Below are 17,501 nucleotides of genomic sequence, written 5' to 3'. Positions count from 1 at the left end.
TCGGCAGCCGCGGGCACCGGACCCTCTCGGCTCTACGCTTCCACCCTGCACGGCCCCGCAGAGTCCGAGCCGGTGGGGCCGGCAGCCCACCCCTCGCCGGGCACGGCTGCCCGGAAGGTGGATGGGTACTTTGCTCTGCCTTCCCCCCGTGGGCCGAGGCCCCCCGGGGCCCTGCCCTTTTGCGCGCTCTGCTTCTCACAGGAGCCCTTGGATGAAGGACCGGGCGGCCCACTGCCCACCCACCCCTCACCCCCCACGCTGCCCGGACCACGGCCAGAAAACGCGTAACCCTCAGGAAATGCTCGGTGTGCCCGACGCCCCGTAGCTGGGGAGCCCCGTGGCCGGGCTGGCCTTGGCCTCCTGCACTCGCAGCGTCGCGGGCGGCACTGGGTGGCTGCGGGGTGGGCCCTCCGCAGGCAGGGGCCCAGAGGGCCTTGGAGCCGGGGCCCCAGGGCCCGACGGGCGCCCCCCCCACGCCCCGGCCCCCCCCCCCCACGCCCCGGCCCCCACCTGGCTCTCGGAGTCTCTGCCGTGAGTCTGCAGGGCCTCCCTGAGGACCTCCTCCTCGGCAGCACCGGCTGGAAGGCCACCTGGACCAGGCACCTCTGCGGGAGCAGGCACGGGGTGTCGGGCTGCCCCTGATCCCGGGGTCTGGCAGCCCAGGGCCCCCAAGGGAGAGCCACCCCTGGCCGCCCTCCCGCGCCCCCCCCAGGGAGCCCCCCTTGGGCTCAGTGGAGGCCCCTCTCCAGGAAGGCCTCCTGCCTGTCTCCCCAGCGCCCCCGAGGCTGCAAGCCAGAGGGGAGCCTCTGATGGGGACTCTGAGGTCTGGGGGTGCCCCTGCACCCCAGCCTGACCTACCCACCCGGCCTCTGTGCAGGGTGTACTTGTCTGTAGTCTGTCCCCCATGTAGTGTCCTCCATGACGGAGCTGCAGAGAGGGCCCCCTCCCCACAGCCTCCCCAGGTCCCAGAGTGAGTGCTCAGAACATCGCGGGGGGGGGGGGGGGAGAGGGGAGGGGGAGAGAAGGGGGGGGGGAGACAAGGGAGGGGGGAGAGAGAGAAAAGGGAGAGGGGAGGGGGAAAAGGAGGGGAGGAGGGGGAGGGAGGGGAAGGGGAGAAGGAGGAGGAGAGGGAGGGTGGGGGTGGGGGGGAGAGGGAGGTAGGGAGGGAGGGAGTGGAGGGGAAGGGGAGGGGAGGGGAGAGGGGGGAGGGGAGGGGAGAGGGAGGGGGAGAGGGAGGGAGGGGGGGAGGAAGCGCCTCCTGTGGTATCTCCCCTGAGATGTGACCACCACCTATGGATGCAACTGGCTACATTTGATGGAACGGCCTTTCTGGGGCAGCCCTGGGCCCAGCACCCTTGCTGGCCTTGCCGGCAGAGCAGCTGCAGCCTAAGAGGGGTCGAGCCCTGTGCCCAGGGTTGGGATGGCAGGTGCAGGGTGGGCTAGGGGTGGTCGTGGGGGGTCTGCTGTGTCCCATAAAGCAGAAGGGGTGTCGCCGGGGCCGAGCCACCCGACGCGCACTGCTCATGATATTTGGAAACAAAACGAGGCTCCGTGCAGCCCCAGGTCTGCCCGGCCCCTCGTGCCTGTCCTCCTGCGAGGTGCGTGCTGGAGGGGGGCCAAGGGTCGCAGACCCTTCCCCAGCCACCCGGGACCGCATGGGGCAGACCTGGCCTCATATCGGGGCAAATCCGTGGTCCAGGGGGACACCCGCTCAGCCTGCCCGTAGCCACACCCACCTTTCCTGGCAGCACCGTGCCCACGGAGGGAGAGATGGTGAGGGGCGCGCCCGGGGGCAGCAGGAACTGGAAGGAGGTGGGGCCCCACGGGGCTGGACGCTCTCTGCACCGATGCGTGGCACCGAGTGGGTCAGCAGGTTCGCGCTCACGTGGGAGTTGGCCACGTACAGGGTGGCCACGGACGTGTCGTACAAGGCAGTGGCCCCAAACTTGATGTGGCAGTGGGACAGCTCCAGGGGCGGGTGGACGCCCACGGCCCGGCAGGACACCTTGAACTGCCTGCGGTGACCAGAGGGCATTACTGGGCGGGGTCCGGGACCGAGGGCCAGGGCCAGCCCTGCTGAGACCTGTCCGGCAGCCTTGGCGGCGTTTGCTTACTACCTTGCTAAGGAATTTTGAAAATCCTCAGTGCCCCTGGCACACTTTAAATGGATAGCTAAGATTTTAACCTCAGGTTTAAGTAGCCGCAAAGGAAGTAATTTCTGGGTTATTTTGCTATATGTTTGTTGACATTTAAGAAACCAAAGTTATATATTGCTCCTTAACCGTGAGCAGGGGGGTCTACGGGCCGCGCAGCTGACTGCCCCATCTCGAAGACAGAATGGGGCGTGCAGGATCTCAGGTTGACAGCTGGAAAGTTTACACCCACGTTCTTAAACCCCTATTCCCGTTGTACTTTCACCATCGAACTCTATCCTACTGATAGCTATTTTTATGCCTTAAAAGACAAGACTGATAACACAATTATACTTCCCTGCAACAAAAATGTGCTTATACATTGGAATATTTCAACGTGAAGTTTTTAAAGTGTGTGCTCAAGAGGCTCTAAGTATTAAGAAAACCCCTTTGGGATGGAGTTACCTTTGCAGCTGTAATTAGCACTTGACTGAAACAACAGAAACATAAAAATCTGGTAGGTGATCATTACATTTGTAAAAGTAAACACGTGTTGGAGAGCGCTCTTTGTAAGGTGGAAGGAGCTGCTGCTTCCCCCGCGTTCGGGGGCCCATGGGTGGCAGGGCGGGCGTGGCGGGCTCCTGGTTTTGGTGGACGGGGCTCTGGGGATGGAGGAGCTATGCTCCCCGACGTGGACTCCTCTTGATTTAAATGCCCAAATCCACGCAGGGGCATGGGAGCTCAGCTCTCAGCAGGGCTGATTAGTTTAGACGAGGCCACGCTGCTTCTGGGTGGCCTCCCATCCGACATGACCAGTGCCTTATGAGGACAGGACAGACAAGAGACAGGGAGACGGCCGTGGGACACGGCGGGCGCTGGGCGATGCCGCCACCAGCCAAGGCCCACCCGCCTCCCCGTCCATCTGCCCATCCACATCCACCAGAAGCCAGGAGGGCCCAGACCGGGTCCTCCCTTTCCGAGGAAGTGTGGCCCTGCTGGAGCCTTATCTCAGACTCTAGCCCCCCTGGGAGACAATGGATTTCTGGTGCTGACGCTGACTAGTCAGGGATGCTTCGTTATGCAGCTGCAGCATGCCAGGGCACCTCTGCTGACATTATTTAAACAGCCTGCCTTGGCGCCTCACACCCGTCCTCCTCCACCCCCCTTGCAGCAGAGACCGGGAGGCTGCCCGGAGCAGCGGGGCCTGTCGCAGAGGCTCTCTGTACATCCATCCACCCTCCAACCACCCGTTCATCCGTCCATTTACCCTCTGTATCAGTCAGCCAAAGGGGTGCTGATGCAAAGCACCATAAAGCTGTTAGCTTTTATAAAGGGTATTTATTTGGGTAAAAGCATACAGTGACAAGGCTCCAAAGAGTCCAGCTCAAGGCTGCTTTCTCACCAAAGTCAGTTGCCACGTGTTGAAGCAAGTTGGCCGCTGGCCTCTGTGAGGCTCAGCCTCTGCTCTGGGCTTCCTCTCTCAGCCGCAGCTGGCGCAGGGCTTGTCTCTCAGGGCTTCCTCTCTCTCCTGGTGTAGAACTTGTTTCCTTCCAGTCTTTCTGTATCAGTCTCAGCTCTTCTGGTCTCTTCCCAAGGTCAGCTGCCAACTGTCAGGCGAATGGCTCATCTCTCCCCAGGGCCCCAGGATCAAAAATGACAGAGCTCTTTCTTCCTGCGTGTCTTCTTGAGTGTGTCCATTTATATCAGCCCACCAAGGGGGCAGGAACCCAACCTGAGTCATGCCTTGCTGATGTGGTCGAATCAGAGCGCTAATCTTAACGGGTAATTTAATAAAAAAATTGTGGCTGAATCTAATGCAATCAAAGGGTATCACTCTCAGAGGAATAGATTAGTTTACAAACATAATCTTTCTCTTTTTGTGAGTCGTAAAATAATCTCAAACTGTCACGCTCACCCATCTGCCCATCCATCCATCCATGCAGCCATCTACCACCCTTCTATCCATCCACCCACCCATCTGCCCTTTCATCCAGCCATTTATCCATCCACCCATCCATCTGCCCATTTGTATTAGTCAGCCAAAGGGATACTGATGCGAAGTACCAGAAATCTGCTGACTTTTATAAAGGGTATTTATTTGGGGTCGAAGCTTACAATTACAAGGCCCTCAAGAGTCCAGCACAGGGTATCATAACAGATACTTCCTCACCAAACTCAGTTGCCACGTGTTGCAGCAAGATGGCAGGTGACGTCTGTGAGGGCTCAGCCTTCCTCTTCCTCTAAGGCTCCTTGGGCCCAGCTGCTTCTGATCTCAGCCATAGGCTGTAGGCTTGTTTCTTTCTGGCCTGCGCAGCTGCTCGGCCTCTGGTCTCTTCAGCTGCAAACTACCAGGCAAATGGCTCAGCTCTCTGTGGCCCAGGATCAAGTTCCCTCCTCTGCCATGTCTGTGCAGCTCTCTCAATTCCGATGTATCTTCTGTGTTCTCCTTGTTGAGTGTCCACTTATAAGCCGGCCACGGGGGCGGGGACACAACCCTGCACGCCCTAATCATGTGGTCTAATCAGAGCCCTCATCTTGATTTAAGCAGGAAAACGGAAAGCCTTTGAAATGAAATCAGAGGGTGTCACGCCCAGAGGACAGACGGGTTACAAGCATAATCAATGTCTCTTTTGGAATTCATAAATAATGTCGCACTGCTGCACCACCCATCCCTCCGTCTGCTGTCCACCTGCCCAACCCCCCACCCATCTCTCGCTCCCTATCTGTGTGTATATTATTTTTAGGTAAAAAATACATAGTCAAGTATAAACACTTGTGTTTGAAGGACGCGGCCTAACTCCTGGTGCGGTGGTTCCTTCTGGGGAGGGTGGGCAGGGAGCCAAGGGCTTGGGCGGTGGGTGCAATTCTCATTTCTTCGACAAAGGGAAATCCGGTGGCAGATACTACAGAAACGTGAGCTGTCCTATCCTGGAGAGATGTGGCTTTGTCCTGGGAGTGTTTGGGTGATCTGAAAACTGAACGTCACCCCCCGCGCCCCTCCCCCTCCCCCACTCTCCCCTCGAGAAACACCCGCCCCGCTCACCCACCGCCCGGGCCACCCCGTGAGGGGCTTCCCTCCTCTTTCCGGCTTCGCGCCCGCCCAGTGGCGAGTCCTGTGCCCCCCATGCTGTCGAAGCATCTTCGCTCACTGGGCCCTCCCCCACCTGGGCGTCCCCTGCCTGGGCACGGCCTCCTGGATGGCCCCGGCGCACACCAGCCCTCGGTGGCCCAGAGCCGGGTGGGGGAGGGCACCCCAAGGAGGGCTGGGGGGCGCGGGCGGCCGCGGGGCGCACCTGCTGTGCCCACGCGTGCGGGTCACGGCTGGCCTGGCGGGGGCCGGAGGCTGGGGCTTCGGCAGGGAGCTGCGGGGCCGGCGCAGGCAGGGCTTGACGGGCCTGGGGCCCTGCAGACGCAGCTGGGGCCGTGCTGGCCACACGGCAACAGGGGGACGGGGTGGGGAGGGGCTCTGCGCAAACTGCGGCGCTGTCGCCCATCAGGGAGCAGCTGTAGTCCACGGGTTCAAAAACGAGTGTTTCCAGGGTCCCCCCAACCCCTCTGGAAACCAGAGCCCGTGGGCAGCCGTGGCAGAACTGGCTTTGCTGGTCTCGTTGCCACCCGCCACCTCCCTGTCTCTTGCTGGGTGGCGCGTCCGCTGCCGGCATGGCCTGGGCATCGTGGGTGTCCAGGGCTGGCCCGAGCCCCTGCGGTCCTGCCACCCGCACCCCGAGGATCTCCTCCTGAAGGGCCCGAGGAGAAGGCGCTGCCGGGAGGCCATGTGGTGGGGGGGGGGGCAGGGAGGTGAGGCCGGAGCGCTCTCAATCAGGTCCGAGGCTGACGGGGAGGGGGGCTGCGGGGGCCGGCACGAGACCGGCGGGACATGAGGCTGAAGGATGGGACCAGGCCGTGGCCCCGGGGACAGGCGCATCAGCCCACGGGCATCCGCTGGTGACAATAAAGCCGTCTCGTTGTGCCCCGAAGGCGGGGCCGCCATGTAACCCGATGCCCAGACCGGACAAGACCAAAGGAAAAGGCTCCCGGGGCCGGCTGGTCCAGCCCTGAGTCGGAAGTCCCTTCCGGCCCACGAGGCCACGGGCGACAGGCAGCTGCGGGCCACTGACTGCACCTGCTGCCGCGTCTGGGCATGAGGCAGAGAAGCCTGTCGCCCCGCGGAAGGGCACGAGCGCGAGGCCAGCCCACACTGGGCGTGCGGGCCGCGGTGCAGGGAGGCTCCTTCCCAGAGAAGCGCTGCCTGCGCAGGGACCTGGGAGCCCCGAACGGGCGGGCAGCGAAGGCGCCAGGGCAGGGCGGAAAGCGGGAGGCAGCACACTTGAAAACTTCACGCACGAGAAACCCGAAGGGGGCGCCCCGGAGCCATTGAGGTGGAAGAGCTGCCGGGCCTGGGGTAACTGCCCAGAACGAGCGCGCAACGGAAAAGATCAAGGGCAAATCACGGATGGAGTTGTTACAAGATAAAAGGGAATAAGGAGCAGAAAAGAAAAACAGGCCAGAAACGACTAGAAAGGAATAACTCAGAGTGAACTACAAGACCCCAGACCATCACCCGAGACCTGAAACCGCCGCACAAGCCAGCATCCCAGGGCCTCCGCGGCCAGGGTCCGGAGGGCGGAGGACTCAGAAAGGACTTAAGAGAAAGGGAATTTCAGAATGAAGACTTGACTGGAAGAAGGGACCCTTAAAGGAGGAACACAGAAAGAGAAGATAAAGATTAAAAGAAGAGAAAAGAAAGTGATGGAAAGGAGCCAAGAGACCATGGAAAATACAGAAGGAAGGCAAGGAAGACGCCTGGTATTTATAGCAGGATTGCCCCGAAGAAGAGAACTGAAACATGAGACTAGGCAAACACCAAGGACTAGAATTCAAGGAGACTTTCCTGAGATAAAAACAAAACGATACCAAGCCGCATGCTTGTAAAATCACTGGGATTTAAATAAAAAGGGGAAGAAGTCCCTTAAGTATCCAGACAAAAAGAAATTTTGATTGCATCAGACACTGGCGGCCAGGCTTTCGCCCAGAAGGCAGGGCGTGAACACGGTCGGAGGAGCAGGGGGGAAAAAAAACACAGATCAAAGATTTTATCTTCAGCTAAACCGACTCCCAAGGATAAAAGGCTGCAGGCAAGGGGCCAACGACATGTAAGAAGTCAGGGAGAGGGGCAGAGCTCTTAGGGACATCACACAGGGCCAGAAGGCTAGCAAGACCGGGGGAAAGCCAGGGGCCGGCGGGCGTGGGCCGGGCCGGGGCCGCTGTGACGAGAAGCTATGGCGTGCGGCGCCACATGCCTCGTCCGTGTGCACAAGAGCGCGGGGGACGGCCGACGACCAGTTGCACGTCCTTGTTGTTACATTGATGGGGTGATTTTTAATAAATTTTACCGTGGTAAAATATACACAGTTAAGATTGACATCTTAACATTTTTTTCCTTTTATTGTTTTTATCTTTTACGTTTTGAACATTTTTAAGTGGACAGTTTGGTGGCGTTGATTACATTCACAGTGTTGTGCAGCCATCACCACTGTTCATTCTGGAATTATCTCATCACCCCAGAGACCCTGCACCCATTAAACACGACCCCCCGTGCCTCCTCCCTCAGCACCAGGAACCCCAAATCCAGTTTCTGTCTCAATGAATTTGCTTATTCTGGATATTTCATGTAAGTGCAATCGTACTTATTTGTCCTTCCATGTAGCATGTTTTCAAGGTTCATCCACATGTAGCCTGCATGGGAAATTCCTTTTTATGGCTGAATAATATTCCACGGAGTGGGTAAGCCATATTTTGTCCATCCATTCATCGGTCTGTGTCCATCCTTTGGCAGTAATGACTAATGCTGCTAAGAACGTAATGCTACAAGTATCTGTCTGCATCTTCATTTCAGTAGCTGGGTCAGATGGTGCATTTAGGTTTCAGCATTTTGAGGAACTACCATACTGTTCCCCACACCAGCACCCACTGTACACGCCACCAGTCTCTTCCGCACCCTCCCCAACGTGATATTCTACTTAGGAAAAAACAGCTATCCAGTGAGTGTGAAGCGGTTTCTCACTGTGGTTTTGATCTGCATTTTCCTAATGGCTAATGATACTGAGCATCTTCTCATGTGCTTACTGGCCATTTCTGTATCTTCTTTGGAGACGTGTCTCTTCGAGTCCCTTTGCCCATTTTTAATTTGGGTTGTTTTTCTGTTGGTGAGTTGTAGGATTTCTTTTTTTTTTTTTTAATTTATTTCTTTCCCCTTCCCCTCCGCTCCCCTAGTTGTGTGCTCTCTGTGTCTATTCGCTGTGTGTTCTTCTGTGACTGCTTCTATCTTTATCAGCGGCCCCGGGAATCTGTGTTTCTTTTTGTTGCGTCATCTTGTTGTGTCAGTTCTCTGTGTGTGCGGCGCCATTCCTGGGCAGGCTGCACTTTCTTTTGCGCTGGGTGGCGCTCCTTATAGAGCGCACTCCTTGCGTGTGGGGCTCCCCTATGTGGGGGACACCCCTGTGTGTCACGGCACTCCTTGCGCGCATCAGCACTGCGCATGGGCCAGCTCCACACGGGTCAAGAGGCCCGGGGTTTGAACCTTGAATCTCACCATGTGGTTGGCAGATGCCCTAACCACTGGGCCAAGTCCACTTCCCCAACATTTTAAATTTTGATGAAGCCCAGTTTGTTTTCTTTTGTTGTTTGTGCTGACGAAGAATCTATTGCCAAATACAAAATTTTGAAGATTTCCCTGTTTTCTTCTCAGAGTTTTACTGTTTCAGTTCTTGTATTTAGGTCATTAGGCCATTTTGAATTAATTCTTGCTTATGGTTTGAGATAGGGTCCAACTGCATTCTTTTAAAGTGGATTTCCAGTTGCCCCAGCGTCATGTGTTGAATTGTCACTGACACTGTGTTTCTGTGCGAGCTTTCGCACGGAGCGAGGGGTAAGGCAGGGGAGCGACTGCGTGAAGTCCAAGTTCGCTCAGGGCTCGCAGCGTTCTGGGAAGCTGGAGTCTTGTCTCAGATGGAAGGCTGGCCCACGCCTGAACCGGAGGTGGCAACATGAGCGCTGCCCCCTGGGAAACACTGGACTCTGTGATGAGCCCAGGGTCGGGGCAGCTAAACGCCACCAAAGCCTTCGCACCAGCAGGAACCTGTGCAGGCGCAGAAGGGCCATCGGCGTGCAGGGGCGAGCCAGCCGGGGAGCTGCAGCCCACCCTGGGGTTGTGGTCGTGAGTTTATGGGAAGGTGGGCAGGGGGGAGTTTCTCCCCCTTGATGAGCAGGTGGAGGGTGGGGAGTCAGGGGAGGTGGCAAGTGATGAAGAGAGGAGGGAAGAGGGTTGTGAGGGGAAGGGTGGAGGGAGGGGGTGAGGGGTGGAGGGGGTCAGGAGGGGGTGAGGGGAGGGGGACGGAGGGGGAGGGGTGGAGGGGATGAGGGACGGGATGAGGGTGAGGGGAGGGGGAGGGGAGGGAAGGAGGAAGGGAGGGGAGGGCTGGAGGGGGAGGGGAGGGAGGAAGGGAGGGGGGTGAGGGAGGGGTGAGGGGAAGGGTGGAGGGAGGGGTGAGGGGAGGGGGAGGGATGTGAGGGGGAGGGGAGGGGGCTGGTGGGGGGGAGCGCTTCTGGTGGGAAGTTCCCTGGTGACAAGGGGACGGTGCAGAGCTGGCCGAGGGGGGGAGCGGAGCCCCCCACGGAGCCTCCAGGGGCGAGGGCGGCGAAGACGAGCCCGTGGCGCCGTTCCAGGCGGGAGGGCCCCGCAGCCCGGCCTCTGTCCACCCCGGCCTCGAGCGCGAGCTGCCGTAACCCTCCCCGATGGCGCGGTGCCGCTTCCGGGCCAGACCGCGGGTGTGTCGACAGCTGCCTTAGAAGCCAGCGCAGCATTCATTCAACAAACACGTCGGGGGCATGGGGCGACCTCCTGAATGGGAGAGACTCCCGGGGGGGCGCGAGGGGTGAGCCACACAAGAGTCCCACGTGCACTGGGGTAAGGAGGAGGGGGGGGCGGGTGCGTCCAGGTGTGAGCCGCGGCAGGGGGCAGCGGCCCTAGTCCAGGCCCCCGGAGGGCGCTGTGCTCCCACGGTTGCCCCGATCTCCCCACGAGATGGCAAGGCCCTGCTCCTGGGGCACCCACTGCCCTCCAAGTCGCGGGGACAGCGGGCCCGAGGACACAGGGACGTGGGTGGGGACAGGACAGGAGGGAGTGGGCAGGAGGGGGCCGGCGGGACAGGGGTGGTGGTCCGGTGGCCCCTGGTCTCTGGAGGGCTCACCCCCACCCCCGTCCCCTGGGCCCCCCGACCCCTGGCCCCCCGGCCCCCTGGCCTGCCTGCATCTGCCCTGCCCCTCCCCGCCACCCGGGCGCCAGTCCTGCCTCTGCGCCGCGGCTGCTGAGCCGCGCCAGATCTGTCCCTTAAGACTGGCCGCGGCCAGTTTCCTTTCTCCCTCCCCTCCAGTGACCCCGTGCCCCGTTTCTCAGGTGCAGAGGCGGCCCTGGGAGGCTCGGGACGGACTGAGCCCCACGGCACACGGGGGTCCGAGCCCTGAACGGCCGCCGAGGGAAGCTCTCCACGCGCACGCGCGCCCTCACACACGCACTCACGCTACACAAACGTCAGACACACGCACCCCTCACACCATCATGTTCACCGTGCACTCGCGCGCACGCAGGCACACACTCGAGCGTGCGTCTGCACGTTCACACACGTTCGCACACGCGGGTGAGCTGGCCCGGCAGGGGCGGGGCCCAGAGCCCAGGCCCGCCTCCCCTGGTCGAGGGTCCTGCCCCGGCCGGCTGGTGCCTGCTCCGGCCACGGGGTGCCCACCCACCCCCCCGCCCGCTGGCTCACCGGTTGATCTCCGACTTGCAGACCAGTTCGAAGCTGTACTCCCGGGCCTTGGAGGGCTGGAAAGAGCACGTCGAGCAGGAGGCTCTCCAGCGGCTGGACCGTCCCGAAGCCGTCGCTGGGCTGGATGTCCACGAACTGGCCGCATGAATGGAAGAGAGTCGCCTTTACTGGGGGCAGCAGGAGCCGGGCACATGGTGTGGCGGGGCCTGGGGGCCGGTGACTGTGCGAGAGCATGTGTGTGAGCACGCACGCCTGTGTGAAAGTGTGTGCATGGAGTGAGCAAAGTATGTCAAAGTGTAAATGTGCAGGCATGAGCATGAGTGTGTGTGAGCGTGCAGGTGTGACTATGAGTGTGTGAATGTGTATGAGTGTGTGCAGGCTGTGTGCGCATGTGTGCCTGAGCGTGTGCATGTGAGTGAATGTGTGAGTGTGCACATGTGAGTCCAAGTGGCTGTGTAGGTGTGCAGGCATGTGAGCACACATGCGTGTGTTTGCGAGTGTGAGCACGTGAGCATGTGGCTGCAGGCGTGTGCATGTGTGCGTCCATGTGCAAGTGTTTGGGCTTGGGCACAAGCAGTGAGTGCACGTGCTGGAGTGTGCGTGCACTGTGTGTGAAAGTGTGAGCATGTGGCATGTGTGGAAATGCACATGAGTGTGCGTGTGGGCACACGTGTGTGGCAGGGCCGTGGTGGGAGGCGGCGGCCAGGCTGGTGCTCGTGTCTGTCTGTCCACCCGGTGGCTTCGGCCTGGGGTGGGGGGCCAGGAGCCTGGGAGCCCCAGGGGTGCAGCGTGCTGGGGGAGAGGCCTGGGCCAGTGGGAGCGGGCGGGGTGGGCAGGGGGCCGGGGTGGGGGGCTGGGGGGCCGGCGGCCTCGTGTACCCCGGCCCTGCCGACGGGCGGTACCTTGGGGAGCCCGACGAACCCAAACTCCTGGGGCAGGAGCGAGTGGTTGTAGAGGGTGAGCTGGGTCCTGACCGCCTCGTAAATTGTGCAGTGGCCAAAGTCCACCTCTGCAGGGCTGAGTTCTAGGTCCGAGGAGGTGACGATGGCGTGGACGGTGAATTCCACCGGCCGCACCTGGGATGCGCAGTCCGGTCACCCTTGGCCCCACGGGTGCCGGGCTGCAGAGGCTTCCGAGGCGGGATGGGGCCGCTGAGCACGGCCCGGGGCTCGGGGCCGGCCCTGGAGACGCCCCATCCCCCAGGCCCCCGGCTCGCAGGCACGAGGCGCTGCAGTTTCAAAGACACCGCCCCAGCGGGGGCGCAGGGGGCTGCTGGGGGTCCCCCGTGTGCGAGTGAGGGCACGTGTGCCCACGAGTGTGGAATGCTGGGTGTGCCTGAGTGTGCCCACGTGCGCCATACACTGTGCCTGCGTGTGTGGGTGCTGTGTGTGCCCAGGCGTGAGCAGTGCACTGTGCGTGTGCCCCGCGTGCCTGTGTACTGGGTGTGCGCGCGCACGGAAGGCTGCCCTGGACGTGTCCCCGAGCCTCCTTGCCGCGTGTGGCCTCCCTCTCTGGAACCTCCCGCCCTGGCGCAGGGGCTGCTTGGTGGGGGCGGCCTGGCCTGCTGGCTGCTGAAGGCCCCTCGCGGGATGGCAAGCGAGGAGGGGCTCTGGAACTGGATCCCTGCCCTGGGGTCCTTGCTCGGGCACAGCCCCCACGCAGCCCCTCAGCTCCCAGGACGCTCAAACCCCTGGGCTGGGGCGCCGGCCAGCCCCACAGACCTGGTCAGCCACCCAGATGGTCATCGGAGCCTCCAGGATGCGCCCTTCCTGGTCGAAGTACTTTCCTGCGTCCTCCGGGAGGGAGAGTCTGAAAGAAGCAGACACATCTGATGCACTTCCCTTCCCTGAGGAGCGTGGAGGAAAGGCCGCGCCGTGCTGCTCGGCCACGTGGCACTGGGAGCCCGCGTCGTGCCAAGTGCCTGGGTCTGCGTGGGGCACGCACGGAGGGTGCGCGGTGGCTCCGTGCCCCTGCCCCGGCTGCAGGGCGCTCGGGCACGGCCACCCGCGGTCACAGGTTTGGAGCAGGCGGCTGCACGGGACCCAGGCGTGGGGCTCCCAGCCTCAGAAGTGCGGCCGAACGACCCGTTGTTTGAGCCCCTCATGTGTGCCCGGCCAACCCAAGATGCACGCGCACACCGGGCTCACACGCACAAATGCTCAGATGGAAACGACTGTGTGCACATGCGCGTGTGCGCAGATGCACCTGCACGCAGGCACACACATGTACACACGTGTAGGCACAGCGACGCATGTGCCCGCTCACCAGGCCTGGGCATCACAGGGCGAGTGTGGAGCGCCCGGGGTCCCCGACCCTGACCGTGTCCACATGGAGGCCCCGCCAGCAGGGACGCACACCGGGCCTCAGCCGCAAGGGGGCCTGGGGCACCCCTGCCGGGTTGGGACCCCCAGCTCCCTCCACGGGACAGTCCTGCTAACTTTGTTCTTACTGAAAATGCGTTTTCCCTCCGAAGTTCCTGACTCTCCGGACCCTGCCTGTACGAAAGCAGAAGCGCATGCGACGCTCCCACTGTACGGGTCGCCACGGGGAATGCCTGTGAAGACGCCGCCCCCCTTAGCAGAGGCCAGGACTGGCCGGGGGTTCTCCACGCGTGTGCGGGCGCCACGCGGCCATGCGAGGGAGCTGCGTCTCTCTCCTGGGTGCACCTGGGGAGACCGAGGCGCAGGGTGGGAGCCATCGTGGCCCACGCTGGGCACATCTGTGAAGAAGGCTTGGCCTGGGGAAGTGGACTTGGCCCGGTGGTTAGGGCATCCGCCTACCACACGGGAGGTCCGCAGTTCAAACCCCGGGCCTCCTTGACCCACGTGGAGCTGGCCCATGTGCAGTGCTGATGCGCGCAAGGAGTGCCCTGCCACGCAGGGGTGTCCCTGTGTAGGGGAGCCCCACGCGCAAGGAGTGCGCCCCGTAAGGAGAGCCGCCCAGAGCAAAGGAAGTGCAGCCTGCCCAGGAATGGCGCCGCCCACACGGAGAGCTGACACAGCAAGATGATGCAACAAAAAGAGACACAGATTCCTGGTGCCGCTGACAACAGAAGTGGACAAAGAAGACACAGCAAATACACACTGAGAACAGACAACTGGGGTGGGGGTGCGGAGGGAGAGAAATAAATAAAAAATAAATCTTAAAAAAAAAAAAAAAGGCTTGGCCTGGTTTGCGCCCGTCTCTACCGACAACGAGCTGGAAGGGTGGAGAGCCTGCCCTGAAGTTGTGTTTGAAAAATTTTGGGGGTTGAAAAAAGAACAGAGACAACCGAAGCCGGCCCCCTCCCCATACAGAGCCTTGCTCACCACCGGGCCCGAGCCCACTCCGTGGTCCCTGGGTCCACGCAGGCCCCCACCGCAGGTCCCACTTGCTCTGCGGGGCGCCCTGAGGGGCACGGCGGGGCCAGCGCTCTGGTCTTACTTTAGAACGCAAGAAAATGGGCCTGCGTGTGTGTTTGATAAATCCAGGGCAGGCAGCGGCGCAGTTAAACACAGGATTTCTGGCACCAGAGAGCCCAGAGGGGGAAGGCGGGTGCCACAGCACCCCAAGGAAGCCCACCAGGGCCTGGGGGCTGAGGCCGGCGGGGACGCCCCAGGATGGCACAGCCTCAGGGTGAAGAGCCTGAGGGCACGGGAGCCACGAGAGGCGCAGACCTGGCGCCCTGGTGCTTCCAGTCGGGCGGACGCGGTGCCCGTCGGGCTCGGGGCTGGGTCGCTGGGCCCAGGAGGGCGGCCTGGGGTGACTGGCGGCTGTTTCAGTTGCCGAAGGCCGCCACAGCGGGATGCCAGAAACGGCTGGCCCTTACGGCGGGAGCTGGCGTGCCAGCAACAGTTCCACAGCGCCCCTGGACCCCGACACGAGCAGGCGCCCAGCGCCCGTGGCCTCTGCCTCCTCCCCGGGCCCCGTGGGTCCGGCCCCGGGCGCCCTCTCTCCCTGGCCCCGTTCAGTCCAGCTCTTGCTCTCGCGGCGTCTCCCTCGGCTCCCGGCGTCCTCTCTGAACTCCTGGCCTTTTTCTCTCTGCTCCTGTGCCGTTCTCTCTCCCGGGTTCTGTTGAGGTCAGCTTCTGGCTTCTAGAACCTTCTCGCTCAGTGTCGAGGTGGGGTGGGGCTTGGGTCCCTCTCTGTCTGTGGCGTCATCCCTTTACAAAGGGCTCTGGTAAGAGGGTTACCGCCCCGCTGGGGGCCACGCCCGACTGAAGGCTCCAGGCTCGCGGCCACGGGAGCGGGCGAGCTCTCTGGACGCCGTCCCTGCTGGGCGCGCACGGTCTCCAGCTCCTCAGCCGTCCAGGGTCCCCAGCATGGCGTGGGAGTCAAGGCCGTGGGCAAGAGGAGCCCCCAAGACCCCTTCCCAGCGTCTCCCTCCCTAGCCCCTCCTCTCCGCAGGCCCCTGGGGCGCTCACCGGGGCTTGAACTTGAGCTGCACGGAGAACGAGGACATGGCCTGGATGTAGCCGGTCTGGGGCAGGAGCTCCACGTGGTCCCGCAGCTCCTTGCACACTTCGAACTTGAGGCGCAGGGCGGCCTTCGACCTGCGGGAAGTCACGGGAGCCGAGTCAGCCCCACGGGGAGTGCTCAGGGAGCCCCCTCCTGTCCTCCTCCTGCCCAGGTGAAGCCTGGGAAGACATGCTCTAGTCCTGGGCCACTTCTGGGGGCAGCAGGTGCCCACCCACCCAGGGCGCCGACAGCAGGAGAAGCATGGGTGAGCTCCCCCGTCCGTGCACAGCCCTCCTCTCGGTCTCTCCCTCCCAGGCCTTGGAGAAGGAACAGGGACACGAGGCTGAGCGGAAACAGGACGTCTAGACCTGCCGTTTCCCCAGGTCCTGCGCCACGGCATGGGCGGAGTTCTGTGCTGGGCCATTTTCACGGTGTGAAAGGCTTGAGCAGTGTGCACCCCACCGCGCGCAGCCCCCCACGCCTGCACGTCGCCTGCACGTCGATGACAGGCACACACACACACTGCCTTCCTCCGCTGCCTCTCACCACCACTGCAGCCTCGTGTTCAATTGCCTTCTGGCTGTTTCCAGATAGATGTCCACAGGTATCCACGCTTCACCCAGCCGAGAGTGAGCTCTGATTCCCCACCCGCTCGTCACAGTCTTCTTGAGGAGAGTGGCCTCTCCTAGGCATGGGTGCCTTGGGCAGGCCCTTGCTTTAGCTCACGTAGCAAGCAGCCAGGGCACCGCCTTTGTCCGTCACACGCACACGGGAAGGGTCACCCAGGGCAGGGTCTGTGCTGCAGCGGTACTTCACGTTGCACCTGGAGCAGCAGTCCAGGTGAGGAGTGGGAGCAGGGCACACACACAATGGCCAGCACTCGGACCAGAGTCTGTAGCAGCCAGCCTGGGAGTGGAGCCATGACCTTCAGGGCTACCAGACCAGAGGGCCAAATATGCTCTCCAACCAGGCACACAGATAGCCCCGCTTCGAGTTAGCTGCCTCCAGTCCTCACGCCAACACCACCGATTAGGGCACGCCTAGAACCTTCCCTTGTACTTGCTGTAAAGCTGCCCCCTCTCCTGCCTGCCTTGGAGTCTCTGCCAAATGCAGATGATGGCGCCACCTCCCTCGGGACAGCTAGCTTCCCGTCTACTTTTCTCTTCGTTTTCTAGTTCCTCAAGATGTGAAGCTGGGTTATGGAGTTGAGATCCTTCTTTTAATATAGGCATTCACAGCTATGAATTTCCTTCTGACCGCTGCCTTTTCTCTTGCTGCTTTCAGAAGCCTCTCTCTCTGATATTTATCGTTCTGACTAGTGTGTGTCTTAGGGTAGGTCTGTTTGGAGTTATTTGTTTGGGGTGTGCTGTCCTTCTTGGATATTGATATTTATGTCTTTCATAAGGGTTGGGAAGTTTTTGGTCATTATTTCCTCAAATATTCTTTCTGTCGCTTTTCCATTCTCTTCTTCTGGGACACCGATAATGCAAATATTTGTGTGTTTCACATTGCCATTCAATTCCCTGAGACTCTGTTCCATTTTTTTCCCATTATTTTCTCTTTTTGTTCTCCTCTCTTTTCTAATTCATATGTTCTGTCTTCAAAAATCACTAATTTCATCTTCAGGCAATGCAAGTCTGCTCTTATGGGCCTCTAATACATTTTTAATCTCATCCATCGTGTCTTTCATTCCCATAAGGTCTGTTACTTTCCTTTGCAGGCTTTCAGATTGTTCTTTATGCTCACCCAGTGTCTTCTTAATACTCTTTATTTCTTTAGTCATATTATCTTTAAGTTCTTTGAATTGATTTAGGAGAGTTGTGTGATGATCACTGATGGTCTTAAATCTTGTATCTCTTCAGGATATTTGATTCTTACCTTTGGCTGGGCCGTCTCTTCTTGTTTCCTAGTATGGCTTGTAATTTTTTTGCTGATGTCTAGGCATCTGAATATATTGGTGAATTTACTCTGATGGCCATCTCTCTCTTGCCTATTGATTTTTTCCCACAGCGCTTCTTTGATATTTCGTTCAACTTATTCTGTCTTTAAAATTGCCCAGATTAGGGAAACGGACTTTGGCCCAGTGGTTAGGGCGTCCGTCTACCACA

General features: G+C 60.5%; 1 protein-coding gene across 1 annotated transcript in view; it reads right to left on the bottom strand.

Moving 5' to 3' along the window:
• Positions 1-17,501, bottom strand: part of CFAP74 (cilia and flagella associated protein 74) — a 115,811-nt gene that overhangs the window by 6,312 nt on the left and 91,998 nt on the right. Inside the window, 8 exon segments of the mRNA XM_071217179.1 lie at positions 511-605; positions 1,737-1,829; positions 1,832-2,015; positions 10,958-11,019; positions 11,021-11,092; positions 11,860-12,033; positions 12,679-12,766; positions 15,360-15,488. Coding sequence (XP_071073280.1) covers positions 511-605; positions 1,737-1,829; positions 1,832-2,015; positions 10,958-11,019; positions 11,021-11,092; positions 11,860-12,033; positions 12,679-12,766; positions 15,360-15,488 — 897 coding nt within the window.

Source organism: Dasypus novemcinctus, chromosome 9 (genome assembly GCF_030445035.2).
Source record: "Dasypus novemcinctus isolate mDasNov1 chromosome 9, mDasNov1.1.hap2, whole genome shotgun sequence".
NCBI classification, from domain to species: Eukaryota; Metazoa; Chordata; class Mammalia; order Cingulata; family Dasypodidae; genus Dasypus; species Dasypus novemcinctus.
The sequence above is the reverse complement of the archived record's forward strand: the minus strand, read 5'-3'. Positions and strand labels throughout refer to the sequence as shown.